This window comes from Rhinopithecus roxellana, chromosome 18 (assembly GCF_007565055.1).
Source record: "Rhinopithecus roxellana isolate Shanxi Qingling chromosome 18, ASM756505v1, whole genome shotgun sequence".
Classification (NCBI taxonomy): Eukaryota; Metazoa; Chordata; class Mammalia; order Primates; family Cercopithecidae; genus Rhinopithecus; species Rhinopithecus roxellana.
The window spans coordinates 97,394,179-97,419,776 of NC_044566.1; the positions used below are offsets into that span (position 1 = coordinate 97,394,179).

Genomic DNA, 25,598 nt, shown 5'->3' on the forward strand with positions numbered 1-25,598 from the left:
CGAGGCTGTTGACTCCTCTCAATCACCTCCTCGTTTTCTCTACACCTGCATGTAGAGAATGGTCCTTGCTGACAATTCCCTCATCCCTCCCTTTTTCACGTTTCTTGACATCCTTTCTCTTCCTTAGGGCTTTCATATTTCTGACTCTTTCAGCCAAATCCCTTCCTATGACAATATTTTATATTTTTTACTTCTCACTATGTATCCTGGTCACTGAGCTTCTGGAAAAATAATCCAGAATAGCTATGGGCTGGGGGCTTGTTCAAAGAGATGAGCAGCCTTCTGTATGACTGCACCTCTACTTCTGGCACCTCAAATAAAAACACCGGGTTGGCAGTTGTGGTAAGCAGCCTTCTAAGATGGCCCCCAGTGATCCTCGCCTCCTGGTATTCATGCTTTTCTGGAGCATGAGGTGGACCTGACAACTCCTTTTAACAAACAGAATAACCCAGCTAAGTTTGTCTGTTTTCAGTAGAGACAGGTTCTCACTATGTTGCCCTCCTGGACTCATGTGATCCTCCCATGTTACCTCCCAATGTGCTGATATTACAGGCATGAGCCACTGCACTCAGCCACAGCCACAGCCTTTTTTTGAGATGGAGGCTCACTCTGTCGCCCAGGCTAGAGCACAGTGGCGCAATCTCAGTTCACTGCAACTTCCGCCTCCCGGGTTCAAGTGATTCTCCTGCCTCGGCCTCCCAAGTAGCTGGGATTACAGGTGCGCGCCACCATGCCCGGCTAATTTTTCTACTTTTTTAGAGATGGGGTTTCACTATGTTGGCCAGGCTGGCCTTGAACTCCTGACCTGAAGTGATCGACCCACCTCGGCCTCCCAAAGTGCTGGAATTACAGGCGTGAGCCACCACACCCAGCCCACGCCCGGCCTTTTTTTTAACACTTAAATCTTTGATGCATTTTGAATTTATCCTAGTATAAGGTAAGAGAGGTATGAACCTAGGCCTATTGTTTTTCAGTATAAAAGTCTGTTAAAAAACAGAGTATGACCAAAGTGATAAGCTGTCGTGTCCTTGATTAGGTCACAAAAAACTGACTTCCATTGTGCTAGCACTCCCTCTCACCTTCTCACTTGCTGGTTCTGAGAAAGCAAGCTGCCATGTTGTGAGATATGACAGGCCCATGTGAGAAACAACCAAGGGAAGACTTGTTGGCCAAGAGTCTAACACCTCAAGAGGAACTAAACACTGCCAACTGAGTAAGTTTAGGGGCATATCGTTTACTGGCCAAGCCCTCAAATACTACTGCAGCCCTATCTCACACCTTCACTGTAGCCCATGACCCTGAAGTTAGTAGCAGACCCTGCTACACCATGCCCAGATTCCTAACCCCATAAACTGTGAAATCATATAAATGTGTGTTACTTCAAGCTGCTAACATTGGATAATTTGTTATCTAGCAGCAGATAACCAATACAGTAGGAACACAGTATGGAAATTTTACCATTTCTCAGTGACTGGGCTGTGAATATTTCCAAACAGATATTGCTTTAAAATAAAATCTAGATGAATGAATTAATTAAACCCCAATCCTGGCAATCACTAATTAGCTATGTCTTTTCTGCATTTTCTTTACCAATAACAGAGGGATAATAATACCAACACCCTGTAGGGCAGTGACTAAGAGATTAAGAAGATACTCTATGTAACACATAGCAAGTACTCTGAAAAGTGCTAACACACACTTTAGAAAGATGCCCAATTTATTTCCCCTGGTATTAGATATTAGCCCACTTAAACTGGGTCCCCTCTATTAAAGCTACAGTGATTAAGGTCCTAGAATAATAGAACCTTTGACTTCTCTGAAGTCGAAATAAAATCAGACTTTGGCATAAAATATATTCAATGAATTGCTTATGCCTCAAGTAATTAATATTTCTAATTCTATTTAATGTTTTGGGGTAAGTAGCAAAAATTTAAATTTTCATTTGATATTATTTGATAGCATATAGAAAAATATGTAACACTTGAGGTACATGCAACATTACATTCTGCAGTGACTTCTAGAATTTGCTCTCACATATTCTTTCTGCACATGTTTCTTGTTAAAAGAACTACACAAAAATAACACTAATTTGAATGTCCAAAAAAAAAAGAAAAAGAAAAAACATCAAGAACTAATGTTTTTGGAAACAACAGTATACAAGTCAGGCGGTGAGTGACTGAATTAAAGTGTTCTAAAATCCTTGTGTTTTGATTACCTTGTTAAGCATGCATATTAAAATTCCTGAGGTAATGACTATGAGAAAAAGACACAGCGTGTATAACCATATGGAAAGAATAGACTAAGGAAGAATCAGCTAAATCCATTGAGGGTGGGGAGAAAGCAGGAGGGAAGAAGAAGGAGGGTGGACGGATGGAAAAGAAACAGTTGGATAGCACTTTGGGAGGCCGAGGCGGGTGGATCAGAAGGTCAGGAGATCGAGACCACCCTGGCTCACACAGTGAAACCCTGTCTCTACTGAAAATAAAAAAAAAATAGCCGGGCGTGGTGGCGGGCGCCTGTAGTCCCAGCTAACTCGGGAGGCTGAGGCAGGAGAATGGCGTGAACCTGGGAGGCAGAGCTTGCTGTGAGTGGAGATCGCGGCCACTGCACTCCAGCCTGGGCGACAGAGCGAGACTCCGTCTCAAAAAATAAGAAGAAGAAGAAGAAGAAAAAAGGAAATAGTTGGATAACTAGAACCCAATAGAAATATACACAAAAAACCTCAAAGGGCCTTTCTCACACTAACAGGTTAGCAAAATTCACATTATCTGTTCACATGAAGTGTTGAAGAGGTTGCATACCTAGAACTCCCCTATACTGCTAGTAGGAATATAAATTCACATAACCACTTAACAGGACAGGACAAATTTATCTGCCAGACTAAAAATATCCATAACCTTAAAGTAGCAACCACTCTCTGAGGCAGATAACACTGTAGCAGTGATTCTCAAAGTGTGACCTAGGAATCCCTGGGATTCCTTAATGCCCTTTCAGGGGTCTGTGAGAAAAAAGCATCTATGGATAAAAGATAAAGAACCCATTCAAAGGACAAGATAAACCAATGCATTTTATTATAACAGAGAGTGCTATAAGTTCATTAATAAGGATTCAGGGTCCATATGCAACTAACCTATATAATCGCGAGTGGAGTTTTGTGGAACATCAAAGAAGAATACTCATAATTATCTAAAAATAATACAAAAATATTCTTTTTCTAACTGCCTATCTGTGAGGCCATAGTATCTTCAATATACTTCAACAAAAGCATAAATCACAACAGATTGAATACAGAAGCAGATATGAGAATTGTTATCTTCAATTAAGGCAGATAGTAATAAAATTTGCAAATATGTGAAACAAATACTACTCTTAATACTAAAATTTGGCTTTTGTAAACAGTTATTTTTACACAAAAAATATTAACATGTAGTTACTTTTCATTAAGTTATTTTAATTTCTCAAATTTATTTCTAATATAGTAAATACTGAAAAATAAAGCTCTTTGGCGACCTCAATATTGAACACTATAATGAGATCCTGAGGCCAATCCCAAGAACCACCGTCCTAGACACACCCTGCACAAGGAAAACGGACACAGAGGATGAGTTCAAATAGTTGTTTAATATATAACTAATGAAGCAGGAAAATATAAGAATATAGTTAATTGATGTGGTTGGCTGTGTCCCCACCCAAATCTTATCTTGAATTGTAGCTCTTATAATTCCCATGTGTCATAGGAGGGACCCAGTGGGAGGCAGCTGAATCACGGGGGTGGGTCCCTCCCATGCTGTTCTCATGATAGTGAGTTTCACGAGATCTGATAGTTTTATAACGGGCAGTTCACCTGCACACACTCTCTTGCCTGCTGCCATTTAAGAAGTCCCTTTGCTCTTCCTCCACCTTCCACCATGATTGTAAGGCCTCCCTAGCCATGTAAAATTGTGAGTCCATTAAACCTCTTTCCTTTATAAATCACCCAGTCTTGGGTATGTCTTTATTAGCAGCATGAGAACAGATTAATACAGCTAATGTCTCCTAATTGTAACACACAAAACAGAGACCTTCAAAAATTCCAAAAGACTCTTGTGCCATTTGTAGTTTTTAACCAAACCACTCTGTTTTCTCAAGTCCCATCTCCTCCAAGCCTTCTGGAGTAATCGCCCTTCCTCTAAATATTTAAATCACTTTAAGAAACCCTTCAAAACAGAGGTATCCTAAGAAATCATCTTGCCCAATTAACTCTCACATTATAAGTGAGAATCCTGAGTCTCACAGACAGTAAACAACTCGCCCAGCATCACACAGTTAATCAAGAGAAGAACTGAAGTGGGTCTCTTGACTATGTGGTTCTCAATCTTGTCTTGTTACCTAGAGAGCTCATATGTCAACTTCTCACAAGTTTCTCTGTATTGTTAATCTTGCACATATATGTTTAGGACTTATTTCCAGAAACTAAAGTGTAAACTGCTAAAAAGCAGAATATATGTCTTTTTCTTTAAGTTAGAGACAGGGTCTCCCTCTGTCACTCTGGCTGGAGTGCAGTAGCATGATCAGAGCTCACTATAACCTCAGAGCCCTGGGTTCAAGTGATCCTCCTGCCTCCACCTCCCAAGTAGCTAGGACTACCGGTATGTGTCACCATACCCAGTTAATTATTTTATTTTCTGTAGAGACATGGCCTCACTATGTTGCCTAGGTTAGTCTCAAGCTGCAATCCTCCTGCCTTGGCCTCCCAAAGTGCTGCGATTACAGGTGTGAGCCTCCTCGCCTAGCCCTAGAATATATGTCCTAAGTCTATTTTGCATACCTAGAGATGCTTCCTTGCTTTTCTTTTTCAGTCAGTACTAAGAATACTACCCATGAACTCGGTTTCACTATTTCCAGTTTACAGACAAATTGAATAATTGGGCCAAGTGTGGGGGCTCACGCCTATAATCCCAGCACTTTGGGAGGCCGAGGTGGGTGGACCACTGGAGGCCAGGAGTTTGAGACTAGCCTGGCCAACGTGGAGAAACACCATTTCTACTAAAAAATACAAACATTAGCTGTGAGTGGTGGCGCAGGCCTCTAATCCCAGCTACTCAGGAGGCTGAGGCAGGAGAACTGCTTGAACCCAGGAGGCAGAGGTTGCAGTAAGCAGAGATCACACCACTGCATTGCAGCCTGGGCAACAGACCAAAACTCCATCTCAAAAAAAAAAAAAAAAAATTGAATTATTATATAACTTGCTGTAAGTCTTGCTTAAACTCAAACTAAGGTCTCTATCTCTAAAGGCCATGCTATAGATGATGGAGATCAATCACGATAGCAGAAAACACTTATTGAGAGCTTTCTATGCTCCAGGCACTACTCTAAGCTAAACCTAAAACCTTAAAGGGCAGATCGGATTATCTCCATTTTATACAGGAGGAAACTGTGGGCTTTTTTGTTTTTTTGTTCTGTTTTGTTTTATTTTGTTTTGAGACAGGGTCTCCCACTGTCACCAGGCTGGAGTGCAGCCATTTATTGAAGAGATTGATGGGAGAGGGGGAAAAATGGGTTGAAGATGGGAAACAGAATTCCACATTGTGCCTGTTACTGAGCTGCCATTTAGGTGTTTGATTGGAGACATCTAAATGTCAAGTAGGCAGCTGACTGCCTGATACTGGATGTGTACATAAGAGAGCTCTGGAAACAGCTATCTTGAGTCGCAGCATAAAGTGCTATCTTTAAAACACTAAAGGTTCACTGCAACCCCTGCCTCCTGGGTTCAAGCGACTCTCCTGCCTCAGCCTCCTGAGTAGCTGGGATTACAGGCATATGCCACTACGCCCAGCTAATTTTTGTGTTTTTAGTGGAGAAAGGGTTTCGCCATGTTGGCCAGGCTGGTCTCAAACTCCTGACCTCAGGTGATCTGCCCACCTTGGCATCCCAAAGTGCTGGGATTACAGGCATAAGCCGCCTTGCCCAGCCAAAACTTTGGTTATTCTTAGTTATCCTGAAACAATATAATGGTCCTTTATGCATTAAAGAATTAAAGATGGAAAAAAACAATGATGATAGTTATTTTGATATATAATAGATTTATGTTAGTTTGAATTGTTTACAACTGATACAGATCCACAGACCAACAATGGGGAGTTTATCAAATGTCTTACCAAAGGTTTATACTTGATTTAAAAATTAAATTGCAATTGGCACCATTATTTACCTAATACATGCTTTCTCAATATCAAAATGCAAGTTTCTAGCTTTGTCAAAATGAAAAATACAGTTATATGAAATGACTATTTAAATTGATCATTGCTTTTTTGTATTTGGATCTCATGGAACACTGCCTAAATTGAAATATTATCCACGTAAGCCCAAAGCATGAATAGCAAAGATACAGTAAACAATGAAGACCAAGAATAAATGAGTTTAAACTGCATTTAGGAAAGTATGTTGGATTTGAGATAAAAGAGAAGACTTCACAGATTACAAATTATTAAATAAAACAAGTTAGTGAGAATCAGTAAGTTTTTATAGAAATAAGACAGTCATATTTTCTCTACCTGTCCCTTTTCCCTAAATGATTTCTCTCTGGGACTATCTCAGGGAATAGCATGGACAATTTGAACGATCCAGAAACCTGGATATCGTAATTCCTTTTTTTCTGTCACCCCAGTCAATGCATCTCCCTGGAGCCGACCTCCTAAATTTCTACCCCACCTACATTAGCCTACTCTTTGACCACTTTAAGGTTACACTTGGATTACTTATTTACTCCAACAGTCTCATTTAGCAGACTCTCTGCTTCTCCCCTTGTCGTCTTCCAATCCACTCTTCAGAGCAATCAGTCGATCATGCTAAGCAAAAAAACTGTTCATAATACTTCCAACATAAACCTTCAATGGCCATAAAGAGCCAATTCCTGGCACTATATAATGTCCTCCTTACAATCAAGACCCTCCACTTGCCTGTGAATATTCTCATACTCCAGCTTACTGGACACTTCCTAAATGATAGGTACGTGCTTGCCTCCGATTCTTACATAGGCTCTCACCATTGCCCTGGGTCCTCCTATCCACCTTGCTTACACTGATGCATCCTTTTAAAATTCAGATTTCAAGCAAGTAACCTCCTTTAGGAATGCCCTTCTTGAATCCAGACCCCTCCTCCCCCAATCACAGTTAAGTTAGGTGACCCTTCCACGTTTCCAGAGGACTCAATCACTTACTTATCATATATCATATTTGCCTGATTAATTCTTACTCTAGTATCATTTCTTGGGAGGCAGAGACTAGCTTCCTCGCAAAGAACATACACTCAAATGCTCACTGAACTAACAAATGATTGTATGCACTGATTAAGAGTCACTGACAGCTCAAAGACAAATCAAATGATCTAAGATCCAATTTAAGACTAAGACAGCAATTATGAACCTGAGGAGATACTTTTATGCAGGCAACCCTTACCCCAGCTGAGTAATCGGTATACAGTACATAATAAAGAATGAGCTTCTCACTGGAGCCCAGAAAGAAAGAACGCCTATTCAAACTTTTGTTCTATTATATAAAATGTAGCTAAACATATCCACCTGGTTGTATCCAGCACTATGTTAGTAAGATGAAATGCTTAGTACATTTTACAGGCTGGTAAGTGATCATTACACAAAAAGCTCATTTAACCAAGAACATATAAAATAATCAAACTATTATATATCATTTATACTCACAAATCTTCAAAAATTAAAGTATAAAAATTCTGTAATTGGTAAATATAAAATAGTCATAACATAAATTTCATCTTTTCAAACTAGACTCAGAAATCATCCATTATATGGTATCAACAATAAAGATACGAATTTGTCATCTATTCAACTTCTACACTTCACAATGAGGAAAATGAGGTCCTTAGAAAGCAAGAACTTTCAAGGCCACCTACACAAAATGTATAAAGTATACATTTTACACTTTTTTTGAGAAGGCAATATGGTCACACAGTATAATTTTCCTCCAGAAGATAATCCATATTATCAGTTTCTTGCATATCTTTCCAGGGGTATTTTATCCACGTTCAAGCAAATATGTAAGTTCTTACTTTTATGCAGATGGTAGCAACTATTCTATTCTGCACTTTGTAAAACTGTCCATACAGTTGAGACCTGTGCCCATATTCCACAGAAGTAGTCTTCAAAGGATGCATATGGACAAGTACTAATTATAACAGAGGGCAGAACAGCACAGTGCTTCAGAGTGCAGGTCCTGGAATCTAAAACCTACTTGCCAACTACTAGTGTAGCCTTGAACAAGTTACTAAACTGCTCTAAGCCTCAATTTCCTCTGCTATAAACTGAGACTATGAATATAGCAGTCCTCTGCCCCTAGAGATAGAATAATCCATGCAAACCACTCAGCAACACACCCAGTATATTGTGAGTGCTGCACAAACCATGACTGAAGTACAAAGTCAAATCTAAAACTCAAGGTTTCTACCTCTTGTTCCAAAGCTTTTCTTTCTTCTTCAAAGTGTATTGAATACAACTTTACAAGAGTGTCAACCATTCTCCAAAGAGTTTATTGAACTGAGTTTATTCTGGGGTGTGCAGGGGATTTGCAAATCCAGGGCTATAGGGACCACAGGCATATCCAAACAGGTTGAAGCCAGGAGAAGCTTTTAAAGGCAAAAGGGAAAAGCATAGGGAATTTGTTTGGAAACAAAGAGAACACTGGATACAGGGGAGACTGTGTCAGTCAAATGTTCCTGTGCATCCAGCTAGCTATCCTTGTGATGCAGGTAGCAAGCTGCAGTCTGAGCTGCAGTGGCCGCTGCAGGTGGGAAATGTCAATGAGGCTCCATGGATTAGAGATGCAGAGACTGCTGGCAAAAGTTCTTATTACAGGCATATGTGCAGAAGAGCCCTTCAGAACTGCTTTATAGCAGTTCTTATGATAGATGTGTGTGACAGCTCCCTTCTTAACCTCCTGGCTTTATTTATTTTTTGTTAGAGTTTAATACAAGTGACTTCATTTTGATTCTGACAGCTCTCACAAGGGAAAGGAGCTAGAAACTTTAAATAATTGTCATTCATGTCATATCAATTTAACACATAAAGGTTTTATGTAGTTATCAACATTTACAATTCTTATATTGCCATTTAATTGACGTTATTATGTATGCCCAAGTTTATAAACCAAACCTTAAATAATTCTTATTAATGAATATTATTCTATTATATAGATACAACATTCTCTAATAGTTTCCAGAGCAAACAGAGCCCCAATAAGTGTCTCTGGGCAAATGTTTTTCTTTCATAATACTTAATGCCAGACTGTACCGCAAAAGCTCTGCTTATGTTTGCAATGTCAACATATTATATGACTGGAAACATTTCCTTTAAGACCTATCAATATTAGGCTGTAAAATCTGTATTGATTTTTGCTCCACTTAATGGCCAGTGGCCTCTGAATAGTTTTAATATTCATCTCTTCATTTGGAAGACTGGGCACTGTATGCACTGACTTCTTGTGTTACCGCCTGTTAATATTCTTTTATCATCTGTCCTGTGGAATCGGAGTTCCAAATGCTTAAAATTTAATCAATTTTTTAGTATGTTAAATAAATTTTTCTCAGCATTCCAACTCCAAGACTCTGTGTCTCCCTCTCTACCATTCTTCAGCAGGACTATACATATTGATCAAAGTATACACATATGAATTTGCCAATTATTAATCTGAATTTTAAGTCCTACAATGAGTTTCGACAAACTATTCCAAGTAACATAAATTTACTTCAAACAAAGCTTAACATAAAATGATTCTGAAATATATGAATCCTGTGCTTGTATTTTTCTCTAAACCAAATCCAATCTAATTATAATTATTCTTACACACATGCAAAATTGTTTTAACTTTTAAAAATGACTTGTAGTTTTGAAATGTAACGTGTTCTCCCATCTTAATGCCCATTAAGATTTCTCTCATAGAATTAAGTACAAGTTGAGTACTTTCCTATGAAATAATCACAAAAATATGATTCCATGCAAAAGTTGGAATTTAAAACATACCATTTACAATCACACTAAAAATACAAAATACTTAGGTATACACTTTTTTAAAAAATGTACAAAACAGTATCTGTACATTAAATTAAAAATTGCTGATATAAGATATCAAAGGAGACCTCAATAAATGGAGACATCCCTACTATGTTCATGCATTGGAGGACTCAACATAATAAAGGTGTCAATTCTCCCCAAAATAATCTATAAATTTATTACAACTCCTATTCAGATATCTCAAGACTTTTTATAAACACAGACAAGTTTATTCTAAAATGTATATGGAAAGACACCAACCTTAAAATATCTAAAACAATTTTGACAAAGAACAAAGGAGAGAAGAACCACTTTACCCAATATTAAGGATAACTACTATTAAATAAGCAGGAGGCGGCCGGGCGCAGTGGCTCATGTCCGTAATCCCAGCACTTTGGGAGGCCAAGGTGGGTGGATTGTTTGAGGTCAGGAGTTCAACACTAGCCTGGCCAACATGACAAAACCCCATTTCCACTAAAAACACAAAAAATTAGCCAGGCGTGGTAGCGGGTGCCTATGATCCCAGTCACTAGGGAGACTGAGACAGGAGAATAGCTTGAACCCAGGAGGCAGAGGCTGCAGTGAGCCGAGATCACGCCACTGCACTCCAGCCTGGGTGATAAGGCAAGATTCTGTCTCAATCAGTCAATTAATCAATAAGCAAGAGGCCACTGGCCTGAGGCCATCTCCATACTTTCAGCTTCCACTTAATGAACTACAACCTAACTTAAACTGAAAATCTAACTTAAGAAGGTAATAACAGTGGTGTCTCGGCCAATCATAAGCAGCCAAGCTGCCACGAATCACAGGCAGGTAACTGACCAGACCATATCCAAATAAGGCAAAGGCCTAGCTGTAACCCATCAAACGATTTCTGTACCTCACTTCCGTTTTCTGTCTATAAGTACTCACTGCCCACATTGCAGAGCCCAGCTCTCTGACTCTTTTCTGGTTGTGAGGAGTGATGACTTCATTGATCATTCTTTGCTCAAATAAACTCTGCTAAGTGTAAATTCTCAAAAATTTTTATTTTAATACTATCTACCTATAGTAATCAACAGAGTGCAGGAATGACAAAGGGACAGACACATACATTAAAGGATTGGAATAAATATCCTAGAAATACTCCCATAAAAGTACAGTCAACTGATTTTTGAATAAGGTGCAAAAGCAATTCAATGAAAGAAAGAAAGCCTTTTCAAAATATGGTGCTGAAGGAATCTGATACCTAAAGGCAAAACAAATGTATTTCGACCTAAACCTCATACCGTCATACAACAATTAACTCAAATAGACTATGGGCTTACAAGTAAAACATAAAACCATACAACTTTTAGAATATATGAGAAAAGTTTTAGATCCTAGGGCTTAGTGAATACTTCTTAGACATGACACCAAAAGCACAGTCTACAGAAGTAAAAACAAAAATCAACAAATTGAACTTCATCAAATTTAAAGACTGAGGAATGCATTCAAAGATGGCTGATGAGAGGTATCTGAAAGTCACCTTCTTCACCAGGAAGAAACAAAATAGCAAGTATAGATCATCTAGGAGAGAACACTGGAGTCCCAACAGAGAAGTGACAGGAAACACCTAAGAAGAGGAAGAAGGGAGAAGTAAGGCAGCCTGCTTGGCTGGGGTAAGAGCCCAAAGAGGCTCCAAATGCAGGTAAAGAGTAAGTAAGTGATCTCTAGCAGTCCACATTCCCACTGTGGACTCCTCCAATCCTAGCTGGAGAGCCTCTCAACCCTTGTGGGCCCTGAAAGTAACCTGTTGCATGGAGACTGCATGATAGCATTGCTCCAAAGGAGATCACACTGGATCCTACACACCTTCCAAGTCCTATGCACCTACAACATGGTGCCCCTGTGAGAATACAGCCCTTACCAGGCCGCATCCGGCCCTGGGGCCCACCCAACAGTTCCTGCATCTCCACATCCATTGTGCCCCACTGACATCCCCCCACCTGCAGATGTCACTGCAGCTGGCTGCTCCCAGCACAGCCAAGCACAAGCCATTAGCAGCAAGCCCCCCAACCCAGAAGCAAGATTGCTACACATTTTAAAATGTACTGAGCACAGGCTCTCTTGCCAGCAGCTGCCACCTAGGGACAAAGTGTGTGCTCCCCAGCCACCTGCCTACAGCTGCTAGCACTGAAAAAATCCCCGCCTTACCCAGTAGCAGGACTGCAGCACAGCCACTGCTGCCCCCATCCAAGCACTTCACTGAAAGTCTAGGGATCACCCCTCCCTTACCCACCACAGCCAGCACCTGTACATATCACCGGGTGGGGGGCTGAGGATAGTTCTGCCTGGCATGGTTCACTACCTCTGCCTCTGCCCAAGTGCCCAAGCACCCTATCCTGGGGCCTGGGAATTTATCTGCCCAGTCTATCCCCATTGGCGCCTGATGCACTCCTTCCTGGAGCTTGAGGGTGAGCCCACCCAGCCTGCCATACCACCACAGTGGCACACACCAGGACACACCACCTGTGGCCTGGGACTGACCCACTCAGCACAGTGTAGCCATCGCCAAGACCACCTCAGACCAGCTGCGATCCAAAGGGTTGTCCCACCACTGCTACTGTCATTGCCCAGACCACAACTGCTGCCCAGGGACCCAATGACCCGCCCACCTGTCCAGTCCACTGCTGCCATTCCCTGTACCAAAGTAGGCCACCTGGAGGCCCAAGAATTGGTCCACTAATTCTTGGTTGGACCCACTAACATAAATGCCAGTATATGCCACCTTAGAGTACTAAGTTACGCATGTTTGGCCTGCCACTGCCCCCACTGGGGCCCAAGAACTGGCCTATCTGGCATCCCCATCCCCTGCAAAACTACAAAACAGCTTCCAATAACAATTGCATCTTAAGCCACTGAAGAAATCACAGACACCACTGACACTGATTACAGTCAGACAAATTATATGGATACTATACTACTACACACACCAAGAATCAAAGCCCTTCGAAGTGCCCTACCCAACCAAAACCATAAATACATCTTAAGGAGAAAGTCCTCTCCTACAAGAGCAAATCCAAAAAAATTGAAGAAATGACAGTTACATTATTAATAGATGCACAAATATCAACATGAGAACTTAAATATGAAAAAGCAATGAAATACGACATCTCCAAAAGAAAACAATAACTCTCCAGCAACAGATTCCAATGAAAAAGAAATGCGTGAAGTGCCAGAAAAGGGATTCAATATGACAGTAAAAAAGTTCTGTGAGATATATGAGAACAGAGATAGACAATACAAAGAAATTAGAAAAACAATCCAGCATACGAATGAAAAATGTATAAAAGAGATACGTATCATTTTAAAAAAGAATCAAACAGAAATACTGGAACTAAAGAATTCACTTAATGAAATTTTAAAATACATTTAAGAGCTTCAACAATAGACTACAGCAAGCAGAACAAACAATTTCAGAACTTGAAGACAGGTCCTTTGAAATAAGCCAAACAGAAAAAAAAAAAAACAAAAAAGAATGAAAAAGAATAAACAAGCTTATATGACATACAGAACACCATAAAGTAACCAATTATTTGAATTTTTGTTGTCACAGAAGGTGAAGAGAAAACCACAGTAATAAAAAACTTACGTAACAAAACAATAGCTGAAAACATCCCAAGTCTAGCAAAAGATTTAGGCATCGATAGACAGAAAGCTCAGATAACCCAAAATAGACACAGTTCAAAAAGGATTTCTCCATGGCACATAATAGTCAAACTGTCAAAAGTCAAAAACAAGGAGAAAGTTCTGAAAACAGAAGATAAAAACATCTAGTCACTTATAAGGGAAACCGCATTGGACTAACAGGGGATTATTTCTCAGTAGAAACCTTACTGGCCTGCAGGGAATGGAATGATATACTCAAAGTGCTAAGAGAAAATTGTCAACCAAGAATATTACACCCAGCAAAGCTACCCTTCATAAATGAAGGAGAAAAATAAAGTCTTTCCCAGACAGATTCATTACCTTATAGCATTTCAATTCTATAAGAAATGCTTAAGGGAGTCCTAAACCTAGATGCAAAAGGACAATATCTACCATCATGAAAACACACTGTATAAAACTCACTGGTAGAACAAACACACAAATGAGAAAGGATTCCAATGTTACCACTACAGAAAACCACCAAACCAAAAATATAAACAATAAGAGAAAAACAAATGAACAAAGGATATACAAAACATCCAGAAAACAATAAACAATATGACCAGAATGAAATCTCACCTATCAGTAATAACTTTTCAAGGTTAAACAGATTAAATTTTCTTCTTAAAAGATTGATTGAATGGATTTTTTGAAAATGGATCTAACTATATGGTGCTTACAAGAAACTCACTTCACCTGTAAAGACACATGAAGACTGAAAGTAAAGGGACAGAAGACCTTCCATGCAAATGGAAACCTAAAGCAAACAGGAATAGCTATATTTAGATAAAACGTATTTAATGGTTTAAGAAAGAACCGTTAAAAAAAAAAAAAAAAAAAAAAAGACACGCCAGGCATGGTGGCTCACACATGTAATCCCAGCACTTTGCGGATCACCTGAGGTAATAAGTTCAATATCAGCCTGGCCAAAATGGCAAAACCCCATTTCTACTAAAAACACAAAAATTAGCTGGGTGTGGTGGTATGTGCCTGCAGTCCCAGCTACTCAGCAGGCTGAAGCAGGAGAATTGCTTGAACCCAGGAGGTGGAGGTTGCAGTGAGCTGAGATTGCACCACTGCACTCCAGCCTAGGTGACAGAGCAAGACTGTCTCACAAAAAACAAAAAGACAAAAGTCATTACATAATAATGAACGGATCAGTTCAGCAAGAGGATATAACAATTCTAAATATATATGTACCCAACACTGGAGCACCCACATATGTTAAGGCAAATATTACTAGATATAAAAGGAAAGACAGTCTCCAAGATAATAATAGTGGGGGACTTTAATACCCCACTCTCAGCATTACATAGATGATTTAGACAGAAAATCAACAAAATGTTGGCTATAACTGAACTTTAGAGTAAACAGACTAACAGACATTCACAGAACATTTTACCCTAAAACAGTAGAATATACATTCTGCTCATCAGCATATGCAACATTCTCAAGGACAGACGTATATTAGGCCATAAAACAAGTATCAACAAATTTTTAAATATCAAAATCATGTAAGTACTTTCTCAGACCACACTGGAATAAAACTAGAAACTAATACCAAGAGGAACTTTGGAAACTATACAAATACATGAAAACTGGGTCAAGAAATCAAGATGGAAATTAAAAAAATTTTTTGAAACAAACGAAAATGGAAACACAACATACCAAAACCTATGGAATACAGCCAAAGCGGTGCTAAGAGAAAACTTTGTAGCAATAAACACATGTATCAAAAAAAAAAAAAGATTTCAAATAAACAATCTAACATGCATCACAAGGAACCAGAAAAGGAAGAACAAACCCAAAATTAGTAGAAGAAAAAAATAATAAAGATCACAGCAGAACTAAATGAAATTGAGACTAAAAAAACAGCGCAAGGGATCAAAGAAACAAAAAGTTGGTTTTATGAGAAGATAAACAAATTGATAAACCACAAGCTAGATTAACCAAGAAAAAACGAGAAAAGGCCCAAATAATCAAAATCAGAAACAAAAAGGAAATATTGTAACTCATACCCAAGAAATACAAAAAATCCCCCAAAGACTATAATTAGCAGCTATCTAATAACAAACTGGAAAATCTAGAGGAAATGATAAATTCCTGGAAACCTACAACCTACCAAGGCTGAACCAGGAAGAAACAGAAAACCTGAATAGACCAGTAACAAGATTAAACCAGTAATTAAAAAGTCTCCCAACAACGAGAAGCCCAGAACTGGATGGATTCATTGCCAAATTCTTCCAAAAGTATAAAGGAGAAATAATACCAACTCTCCTCAAATTATTACAAAAACTGAAGTGGTGGCAATTCTCCCGAACTCATTCTATGAGGCCAGAATTACCTTGAAACCAAAACCAGACAAGGACACAAGAAAGAAAGAAAGAAAACTACAGGCCAATGTCTTTGATGAACACAGATGGAAACATCCTCAATGAAATACTAGCAAACTGAATCCAATAGCATGACAAAAAGGTAAGACACCGGCTGGGTGCAGTGGCTGATGCCTGTAATCTTGGCACTTTGGGAGGCCAAGGTGGAAGGATCTCTTAAGCCCAGGAGTTTGAGACCAGCCTGTGCAACAAAGTACGACCCAGTCTCAAAAAAAAAAAAAAAATTAGCCAGGCATGGTGGTGCACACCTGTGGTCCCAGCTAATCAGGAGGCTCAGGCCAGAGGATCACTTGCGCCCAGTAGGTTGAGGCTGCAGTGAGTCATGTCTGCACCACTGCACTCCAGTCTGGGCAACACAGGAAGACCCTATCTCAAACAAAAATGAAATCAGAAAACATAAGACACCATGATCAAGTGGGATTTATCCCAGAGACATAAGAATGGTTCAACATTTAGAAATCAATATGTGATACAATATATGGACAAAACAAAGGGTAAAAACCATACAATCATCTCAAAAGATACAGTAAAAGCATCTGATAAAATTTAAAGCCCCCCTCAGGACAAAAACTCTAAACAAACTAGGCATAGAAGGAACATATCTCAACAAAATAAAGACCATTATGACAAATCCACAGTTAACATCATAGCGAATGGGGAAAAATTGAAAGCCTTTCCTCTAAGAACTGAGACAAGACAAAGATGTACACCTTCACCACTCCTACTCAATGTAGTACTAGGATTCCTAGGCAGACCAGTCAGGCAAGAGGGAGAAATAAAAGGCATCCAAATTCAAAAACATGAAGTCAAACTGTCCCTCTTTGCAGATGGCATGATCTTATATTTAGAAAAAACAAAAGACTCCAAAATAACTCTCAGAACTATTTTTTTTTTCATTCAGTAAAGTTTCAGGATACAAAATCAACATACAAAAATCAATAGCATCTCTATACACCAATAATGAAATCAGTTAAAAAGAAATTAAGAAGGCAATCCCATTCACAATAGCAATAATAAAAATAAAATTCCCAGGAGAAAATTTAACCAAGGAATTGGAAGACTTCTACAAAGAAAACTACAAAATACTGTTGAAAGAAATGTAAAAAGACAAAAACAAGTGGTAAGACATCCTATGCTCACAAATCAGAATTAACATGGTTAAAATGACCATACTACCCAAAGCAATCTACGGATTCAAGGATATCTGTGATATCCTTCTGTGAAGGATTTTTTCACAGAAATAGAAAAAACATCATACAATTCATATGAAACCAAAACAGAGCCTGAATAGCCAAAGCAATACTGAGCAAAAAGAACAAGGAGGCATCAGGCTACCTGACTTCAAAGTATATTACAAGGCTATAGTGACCAAAACAGCATGGTACTGGTACAAAACCAGACACATACATCAATGGAACAGATTAGAGAACCCAGAAATAAATCCATGTACTTACAGCAACTGATTTTTAACAAAGGGGCTGAGAACATTTATTGGGGAGAGGACAGACACCCTCTTCAATAAATGGTGCTGTGAAAACTGGATATCTATATGCAGCAGATTGAAACTGGATCCCTGTCTCTAAGTACAAAAATCAACACAAATGCCTTAAAGACTTAAAACATAAGACCTAAAATGATAAAGCTACTAGAAGAAAACATGGGGAAAACGCTTTAAGACATTGGTCTAGGCAAAGTTTTTATGGCCAAGATCTCAAATGCACAAGCAAGAAAAAAATAAACAAATGGTATTATATTAAACTAAAAAGCTTCTGGGCTGAGAATGGTGGCTCACACCTGTAAACCTACCACTGTGGGAGGCCAAAGTGGGAGGATCACTTGAGGCCAGGAGTTTAAGACTAGCCTGGGTAACATAGCACGATCCCGTCTCTACAAAAAATGTTTTAAAATTAGCCAGGCCTAGTGATGCACACCTGTAGTCTCAGTTACTCGGGGGACTGAGGCAGGGGGATCACTTGAGCCCAGGAATCTGAGGCTGCAGTAAGCCATGATCATGCCACTGTACTCCAGCATAGGTGACAGAGACCCCAACTCAAAATGTAAAAATAATAAGCCTCTGCATAGCAAAAGACATAATCAACAGAGTGGACAGACAAGTTGTTGACTAGAGAAAATACATGCAAACTATTCATCCAACAAGCGGCTAATATACAGAATATACAAGGAACTGAAAGAAGTCAACAGTAAGAAAACAAAAAATCCCATTTAAAAATGGGCAAAGGACATAAACAGACATTTCTCAAAAGGCAGACAAATAGCCAACAGCTATATGAAAAAAATGTTCAACATCACTAATCATCAGGGAAATGCAAATCAAAACAATTAATGAGAACACCTCACCCAGTTAGAATGGCTACCATAAAAAGACAAAAAATAACGGATGCTGGCAAGAATGCAGAGAAAAGGGAACTCTCATACACTGTTGGCAGGAATGTAAATTAGTACAGCCACTATGTAAAACAGTATGGAGATTTATCAGAAAACTAAAAACAGAACTACTACACAATCAAAATCAGTATATCAAAGGGATACCTGTACCCTCATGTTTATTGCAGCACTATTCACAATAGTAAAGATATGGAATCATACCAAATGTGCCCATCTACAGATGAATTAATAAAGTAAGTATGGGGTGTGTGTGTGTGTGTGTAGAGAGAGGGAGAGGGAGAGGGAGAAGGATGGGGAGAGGGAGAGGGAGAAGGATGGGGAGAGGGAGAGGGAGAAGGATGGGGAGAGGGAGAGGGAGAAGGATGGGGAGAGGGAGAGGGAGAGAGAGAGAGAGAGGGGGAGGAGGAGGGGGGGAGGGGAGGGAGAGGGGGAGAAGGGGAGAGAGAGAAAGAGAGAGAGAGTGAGAGAGAATGAATGAACGAGAATGGGATACTACCTGGCCATAAAAAAGAACTAAAATCATGTTCATATGCAGCCACATGGATGGAACTGGAGGTTATTAGTGAAATATAAGCCAGGCACAGAAAGACAAACATTGGATGTTCTCACATATATGTGGGAGAAAAAAAAAAAAAGTTACTTTCATAGAGTTAGAGAGTAGGATGATAGACACAATAGACATTAGAGACTGGAAAGGGTGTGTCAGTGGGATGCGGGGATGAAGACAAGTTAATGGGTACAAACACAGCGAAGAGGAGTAAGAGGTAATGTTTAATAGCAAAGTAGGGTAGTTAACAATATACTATTTCAAAATAGCTGGAAGAGAGGACGTGAAATGTTCCCAACACACAGAAATGAAAAATATTCAGTGATGGATATTCTGAACACCCTGACTTGATCATCACACAGTCTATGCATATAATAAAGCATCACATATTCCTCATGAATACATAAATATACACAATTATGTATTAATTTAAAAATTAGATATTTTCTTCTACAAAACACCCTGTGAAGAGGATGAAAGGAAAAGCTTCAAACTGAGGGAAAATATTTGCAAACCACATATCCAACAAAGTATCTAAAATATATAAAGGACATTTAAAACACAACAATAAAAAAGCAAACAAGCCAATTAGAACATGGGCAGAAAACATGAACAGACATTTCATTGAAAAGGACTTACAGATGGCAAATAAGCACAGGAAACAATGTTCAACATCATTAGTAATCAGGGAAATCCAAATTAAAACCACAATATAGCAACACACCTACCAGAATGGCCAAAATAAAAAATAATGACAATACCAAATGCCAGCAAGAATGCAGAGGAATGTAAAATGGTACAATCACTCTGGAAAGCAATTTGGTGCTTTCTTACAAAATAAACATGCAATAACCATACAACCCAGTAACTGCACTCCTGGACATTTATCCCAGGGATAACAAAAATTCATGTTCACACAAACATCTGTACAAGAATGTTCATGGCAGCTTTATTTGCAATAGTCAAGAAATGGAAATAACCCAAATGTCCATCAGCAGCTAAAAGGAACAAACTAAGTGGGATATGTAAAAATCTAGATAAATCTCCAGAAAATTATGCTGAGTAAAAAGAGTCAATTCTAAAAGGTTGTATAACATTTGATTCCAGTTATGTAAGATTTTAGAAATGTCAAAATTTAAGAAATGAATATCAAATTAGTGGATGCCAGAAAGTATGACTAGGGGGCCAGAGCAGCGTGGGATGGAAATTGGCATGGTTATAAAGGGTAACAGGAAGAATCCCAGGGTAAAAGAACACCAAGTTAGTGTCTTGACTATGGTGGTAGGTACATGAACCAACACGTGATAAAGTATATGGAATACATGCAACGAAGAAATGAATACTACTAAAACTGAAGAAATCTGAATAGATTGATAAATTGTATCAGTGTCAATATCCTGGTTGTGATACAGTGCTATAGTTTTACACTATAGATAAATTCATAGATACAAAAACAACTTTGTTATTGGAGGAAACTGGGTAAATGGTACCTGTAATCTCTTTGTATTATTTCTTACCACTGCACGAAAATCTACAATTATCTCAATAAAAATTCCAATTAAAACTAAAAGATTATTCAATACAGATATACATTCTCATGGAAGAATCCTTGTAACAATAGTAAGACAGTTTTAAGAACACACTAGCAGAAGTATGACTGCCAAAGAGCAATCTAAAAAGCAGAAAGTCTGTGAGAGTCCACCTCCTTGTTTCTGAGTTTTAATATTGATCACAGAAAAGACATTAACCCAAGCCATATCCAAGGTACCAAGATCTCAGTTATCCAGAAGAATACATCCAATGCTTAATAAGGATTAATTTGTGCTAAAACTATATCCTAAATTATTGCTAAGACTACTCTAAAGTTTAATTGGAAAAAAAATCTAAATAACAGATTTAAGCATCTGCTAGAAGCAGAAACACATTCTCATGTTTTATAATTCATTCATCCACTTGACAAATGTTTATGCAACACCTTCTTTGAACAAAGTCCTGGGCTAGGGAAAGGTTACTCCGGCACTATCACCTCCCACCACCCGGCCTTGAGCCTGCTCTCAAGCGTCTTCCCAAATAGGAGGGGAGATCAGATAAAAAGAAAATGATAGCTAATTTTATTGCAACCACAAGGCAGTTTCTGATCCAATACAATTAAATGTTTTTTGATTTATCCACACATGACAGAGTGTGGTGACAAGTGTTATGATAATGTTAGAAATTTTAGTTTTCTTTTCATAGTGGTTATCATCACAGTAACTATAAAAATGCAATATAAACTATAAAAAATGCAAGTAATAAACAGTGGCTTTATACCCTTTCTAGACCACTCCAGGAACAAACCCATGTAAAACAAAAATGCTCGTCTTTAAAACAAGCCAAATGAGGGCATAAAAAGACCAGCTGTCTCTAACCAAATCATTTTTTAGTATATACCCCCTTCAATGACACAACATCTGTAACATTCCCTAACAAATCCAAAGCACTTTACACTTTGTAAAGCAGCCATAATGGATGACTGCAAAATTCCCTAAGAATCTGTTTCATTACTCCTCTCAAATCAAATGAAGGGTCTCCAAAAGGATAGATCCAAAGCCCAATAAGGATTAACAAGGGCTTTAAAAGCAGCTCAGCTGACATCTTTAGATTCTCATAGTGGACAAAGCAGAACAAGCAAGCTGTGTAAACTGAGTTAAGATTATGTATCTATTGGGTACGCTTTACCTTCCAACTGTTAACAGGATTCTTTGATGTCTGCCATTAAATAGTAATTCATGATTTGTGATTCTTAAATACATAAATCAGGCTATTCTCTATTTACTTACTAAGACTATTGACTCTTAGCTATAAAATTACTATTAACTGTCATAATATAAAAAAAGGTCCAATATGTTCTCTCAAAATAACATCTTCCTAGAGTCAAATACAAATTGAACTTACCACTTTTTTAAAATCATCTTCTGCTTCGTCAAGTTTTCCTTGTTTGAGTAATAAGTGACCTCTCTGTAATCTTGCCTAGAAAAAAAGGGGGCGGGGAATTATCTTGAATATTATAGGTTTCTAAATCTTTTTAAACACTAAGAATAAAACTAAATAAACAAATTATTAATATTTATTTTTCCAATTGCACATCTGACTTGACACCAAGAATAATTCCTGGAACCAATGAATGTGTATAATTTTTCTTAAAGTATGCTTCCTTAAAAATACTTTCTAGCCAAGAAAACTGAAAACATGTCCACACAAAACGTTGTACATGTACGTTCACAATGATAGCCAAAAAGTGGAAATAACCAAATTCCCATCAACTAAATCAATATACAAATATATCCATACAATAGTATTCAGCCATAAAAAGGAATGACATATTGACATGTGCTACATGAATGAACCTTGAAAACATTACGCTAAGTGAAAAAAGTCAGACACAAAAGGCCAAACAGTATACGATGTTATATTACATGAAACAAATGTTTAAGTGGTTGCCAGGAGCTAGGGGAGCAATGGGGAGTGACCGCTAATAGGTACAGGGCTTCTTTGGGGGTTGATAAAAGTGTCTTACAAGTAGCTAGTGGTGACCACTGCACAACTTGTGAATATACTAAAAACCACTGAATACTTTTAAAGGGTAAGTCTGATGGCATATAAATTATATCTCAATTTTTAAAAATACTTTTTGCCCTACAATAAAAGTTGCGTATGTTGGGACTTTGCCAAAGCCTCTTCCCTTTTAACATGCATCAGTTTCTCCCCCTTCATCTGATATTTCCCTTCTTCTAATGTGTATAATCCCATTTCTTTCAAGAATACCAACTCTGTATGACCAATGAAGCCACATCAATATTCCACTTAACCCCATATACATTACTTTTATAGTACATAAAATTTTCCTAACCCTGTTAAATTCATCAATACAATAAAAAGCAAGATTAAACTATCATAAAAAGCCATTTCAGCTATCATAATACTAAGAAAATGAGCCATTTAACCTTTGTGAAAGGTTGTGCTTGCTTAGCTGTGTAAGACAAATCTGAAAAATATTTGAGATTTGGGAATTCCATCTTAAAATATTAGTAATATCTCAAATCAAACATTCACCCCATATCTAATCAGTTATCTCAAATCCTACTCGAAATACAGTAGGAAATAAATAATGAATGGTTATCAAATTAATTCTGAAACCATCTAATTGGTCAGTGGTTGTCAATTCTGCCTCTGAAAGTCCCACCTGAGTTCTACCTCATGAGTCCCTCCCTGTTCACATGTCTACCACAACCTTTATGGTGACCTGCCAATCATCAGGATTTCCTACTAGGCTACAAGTTTCTCCATGCCTGAAGCTTGTGGATTGGTTCCAGGGGATGTCTCTGCTAATTTAGCATTTTATTGTCACCACAAATCATAGCCCAATTAAGTAATCCCCACTTTACTCTTCCTGGTACAGCCTTAAGTAGAACTCCCATCAGTCACCTGAGAGCCTCTTAATTCAGCCTCTTCATCACCTCATGTCTCAGCCTCACATCTTGCCTCACACTCCATCCTCCATACAGATTTGTCTTTCTAAACCACAAAGCTGACATCACTGCCAGACTTCCGAAAAAAAACATCTAATGTACCCGCTGTTCTCTTTCACACTGATGTTTGATTCTAGGGACTTTGAATTTCTCTTGTTCCTCAGTCCACTATATCACTGTAGCTTTGATCTCTTCCAGCTATGTCTAGCATGCCAGTCCTCACCTTATGAAACAAATTAACTCTCCCCAAGTTCTGTTAAGTTCCCCTTTAAAGAAAGTTTAGATATACTTACTGCAGTGAAGTCCATCTTCAATTGAATCACTTTAGTTAAATCAGGAAGTGCAGCTTTTGATTTACCCATAGCTAAAAAGACAGTAGCCCTCCGATAATAAGCAATATAGTTATCAGGGTCACCATCTGAAAATTAAAATATTACCTCTTAGTCATTTATTCAAAAATTAAAAAAAACAAAAAACAAAAAACAAAAAACAAATCACCTGGACAGTATCAGCATTCACAACTCTACTAAGACGGACATTAAGAATCTCATCATCAAAAAGAAGTCATGTTGCCTAGCAAGATCAGTACAAGACCTAGAATAGGGGTCAGCCAACTATAGCCCGAGTCACATCCAACCCGCAGACTTCAGTTAAGAATGTTTTTTACATTTCTTAAAAGTTGCCCAAAAAAAGAAAGAACAAAAGAAAAATATAAGACTGTGGCTGCAAAGCTGAAAATACTTGTTTAGCCCTTTAGAAAAAAAGTTCACAAACCCCTGGTCTAGAATATTAACTATATTCAACTTATAACCTTTCTATTGGGGGGGTGGGGGACAAGGTCTCTGTCACCCAGGCTGGAGTGCAGTGGCATGATCATGGCCCTCTGCAGCCTTGACCTCCCACACTCAAGCAATCCTGCCACCTCAGCCTTCTGAGAGACTGGGACAACAAGCGTATTCCACCACAGCCAGCTAATTTTTTTTTTTTTAATTTTTTGTAGAGAGTCTCACCATGTTGCCCAAGCTGGTCTTGAACTCCTGGCTCCAGCAACCCTCCTACCTCAGCTTCCCAAAGTGCTGGGATTACAGGCATGAGCCACTGCACCCAGCCTCAACTCATAACTTTTATAAGTATGCAATTCAGTTTGTCTCTGCGGAGATTTTCCTACGTGAAATACTAAGAATGTGGACTACGCACATTAATGTACAGGGTTTTATAAATGTATAAACCTCTAACTAAATTGATGTATTGAATGTATAATCTCTGCTCCCTCACAAACTCCAACTAGAATGGAGGTGAAGAAATAAAGGTACAAGGACAAAGGAGGAGAACAGAAATGAGAGAGACTAGAGAAAGGGACTAGAAAAGTTAAGCTTTGTAAGGAAAGCAGAAAGATGAATTAGGTTTCTGAGCTAATTTTACTCTGCTTATTAGCACCTACAAAGTAGAGAAAAGAGTGGATTCAATCAGAAGCAAATCTTCTGCAGAACAATCCTTCTAAAACGCAATTTGGAAATATAAGTATATAAAGAATTCTAAAACTAACCTTGACAAAAGCCGGCCATGAATCTTTTAAAAATAAAAGATTTATCTACTTAGGTGTTCATCATCATAAGATACACAATTAAACTCCCGAAAAGTTATACTCCTAAAGCTTTTGTCATTTGGAAAAATTACAATAGGAGAATCTATATGGCAGGACAGTCCATAATCATTCAAAATTATGGTTGTAAACAGCTGTTAACGGCATTGAAAATGCCAGGGGAAGGTGGGTCAGAAAAAGAGAATAGGCTATACAAACAAACATGAAAGAAGACATACAAATGGCCAATGAGCACATGAAAAGATGCTCTCCATCACAAATCATTAGGAAAATGCAAATCAAAACCACACTGATCTGCATGGTGGAACAAAAATACTAATAAAAACTAAAAAAGCAAAACCAAAAAAAAAAAAAAACCACATTGAGATACCAGTTCACATCCATTAGGATGGCCATTATGAAAAATAAAAAAATA

At 38.3% G+C, this 25,598-nt stretch overlaps 1 protein-coding gene across 1 annotated transcript in view; it reads right to left on the minus strand.

Annotated features, from left to right (window-relative positions):
* The window catches only part of DNAJC3 (DnaJ heat shock protein family (Hsp40) member C3), a 103,426-nt gene that overhangs the window by 34,945 nt on the left and 42,883 nt on the right, over window positions 1-25,598 (minus strand). Inside the window, exons 3-4 of the mRNA XM_010358915.2 lie at window positions 23,874-23,998; window positions 22,007-22,081 (exon numbers count right to left, since the gene is read on the minus strand). Coding sequence (XP_010357217.1) covers window positions 22,007-22,081; window positions 23,874-23,998 — 200 coding nt within the window. The remainder of the gene's footprint in view (window positions 1-22,006; window positions 22,082-23,873; window positions 23,999-25,598) is intronic.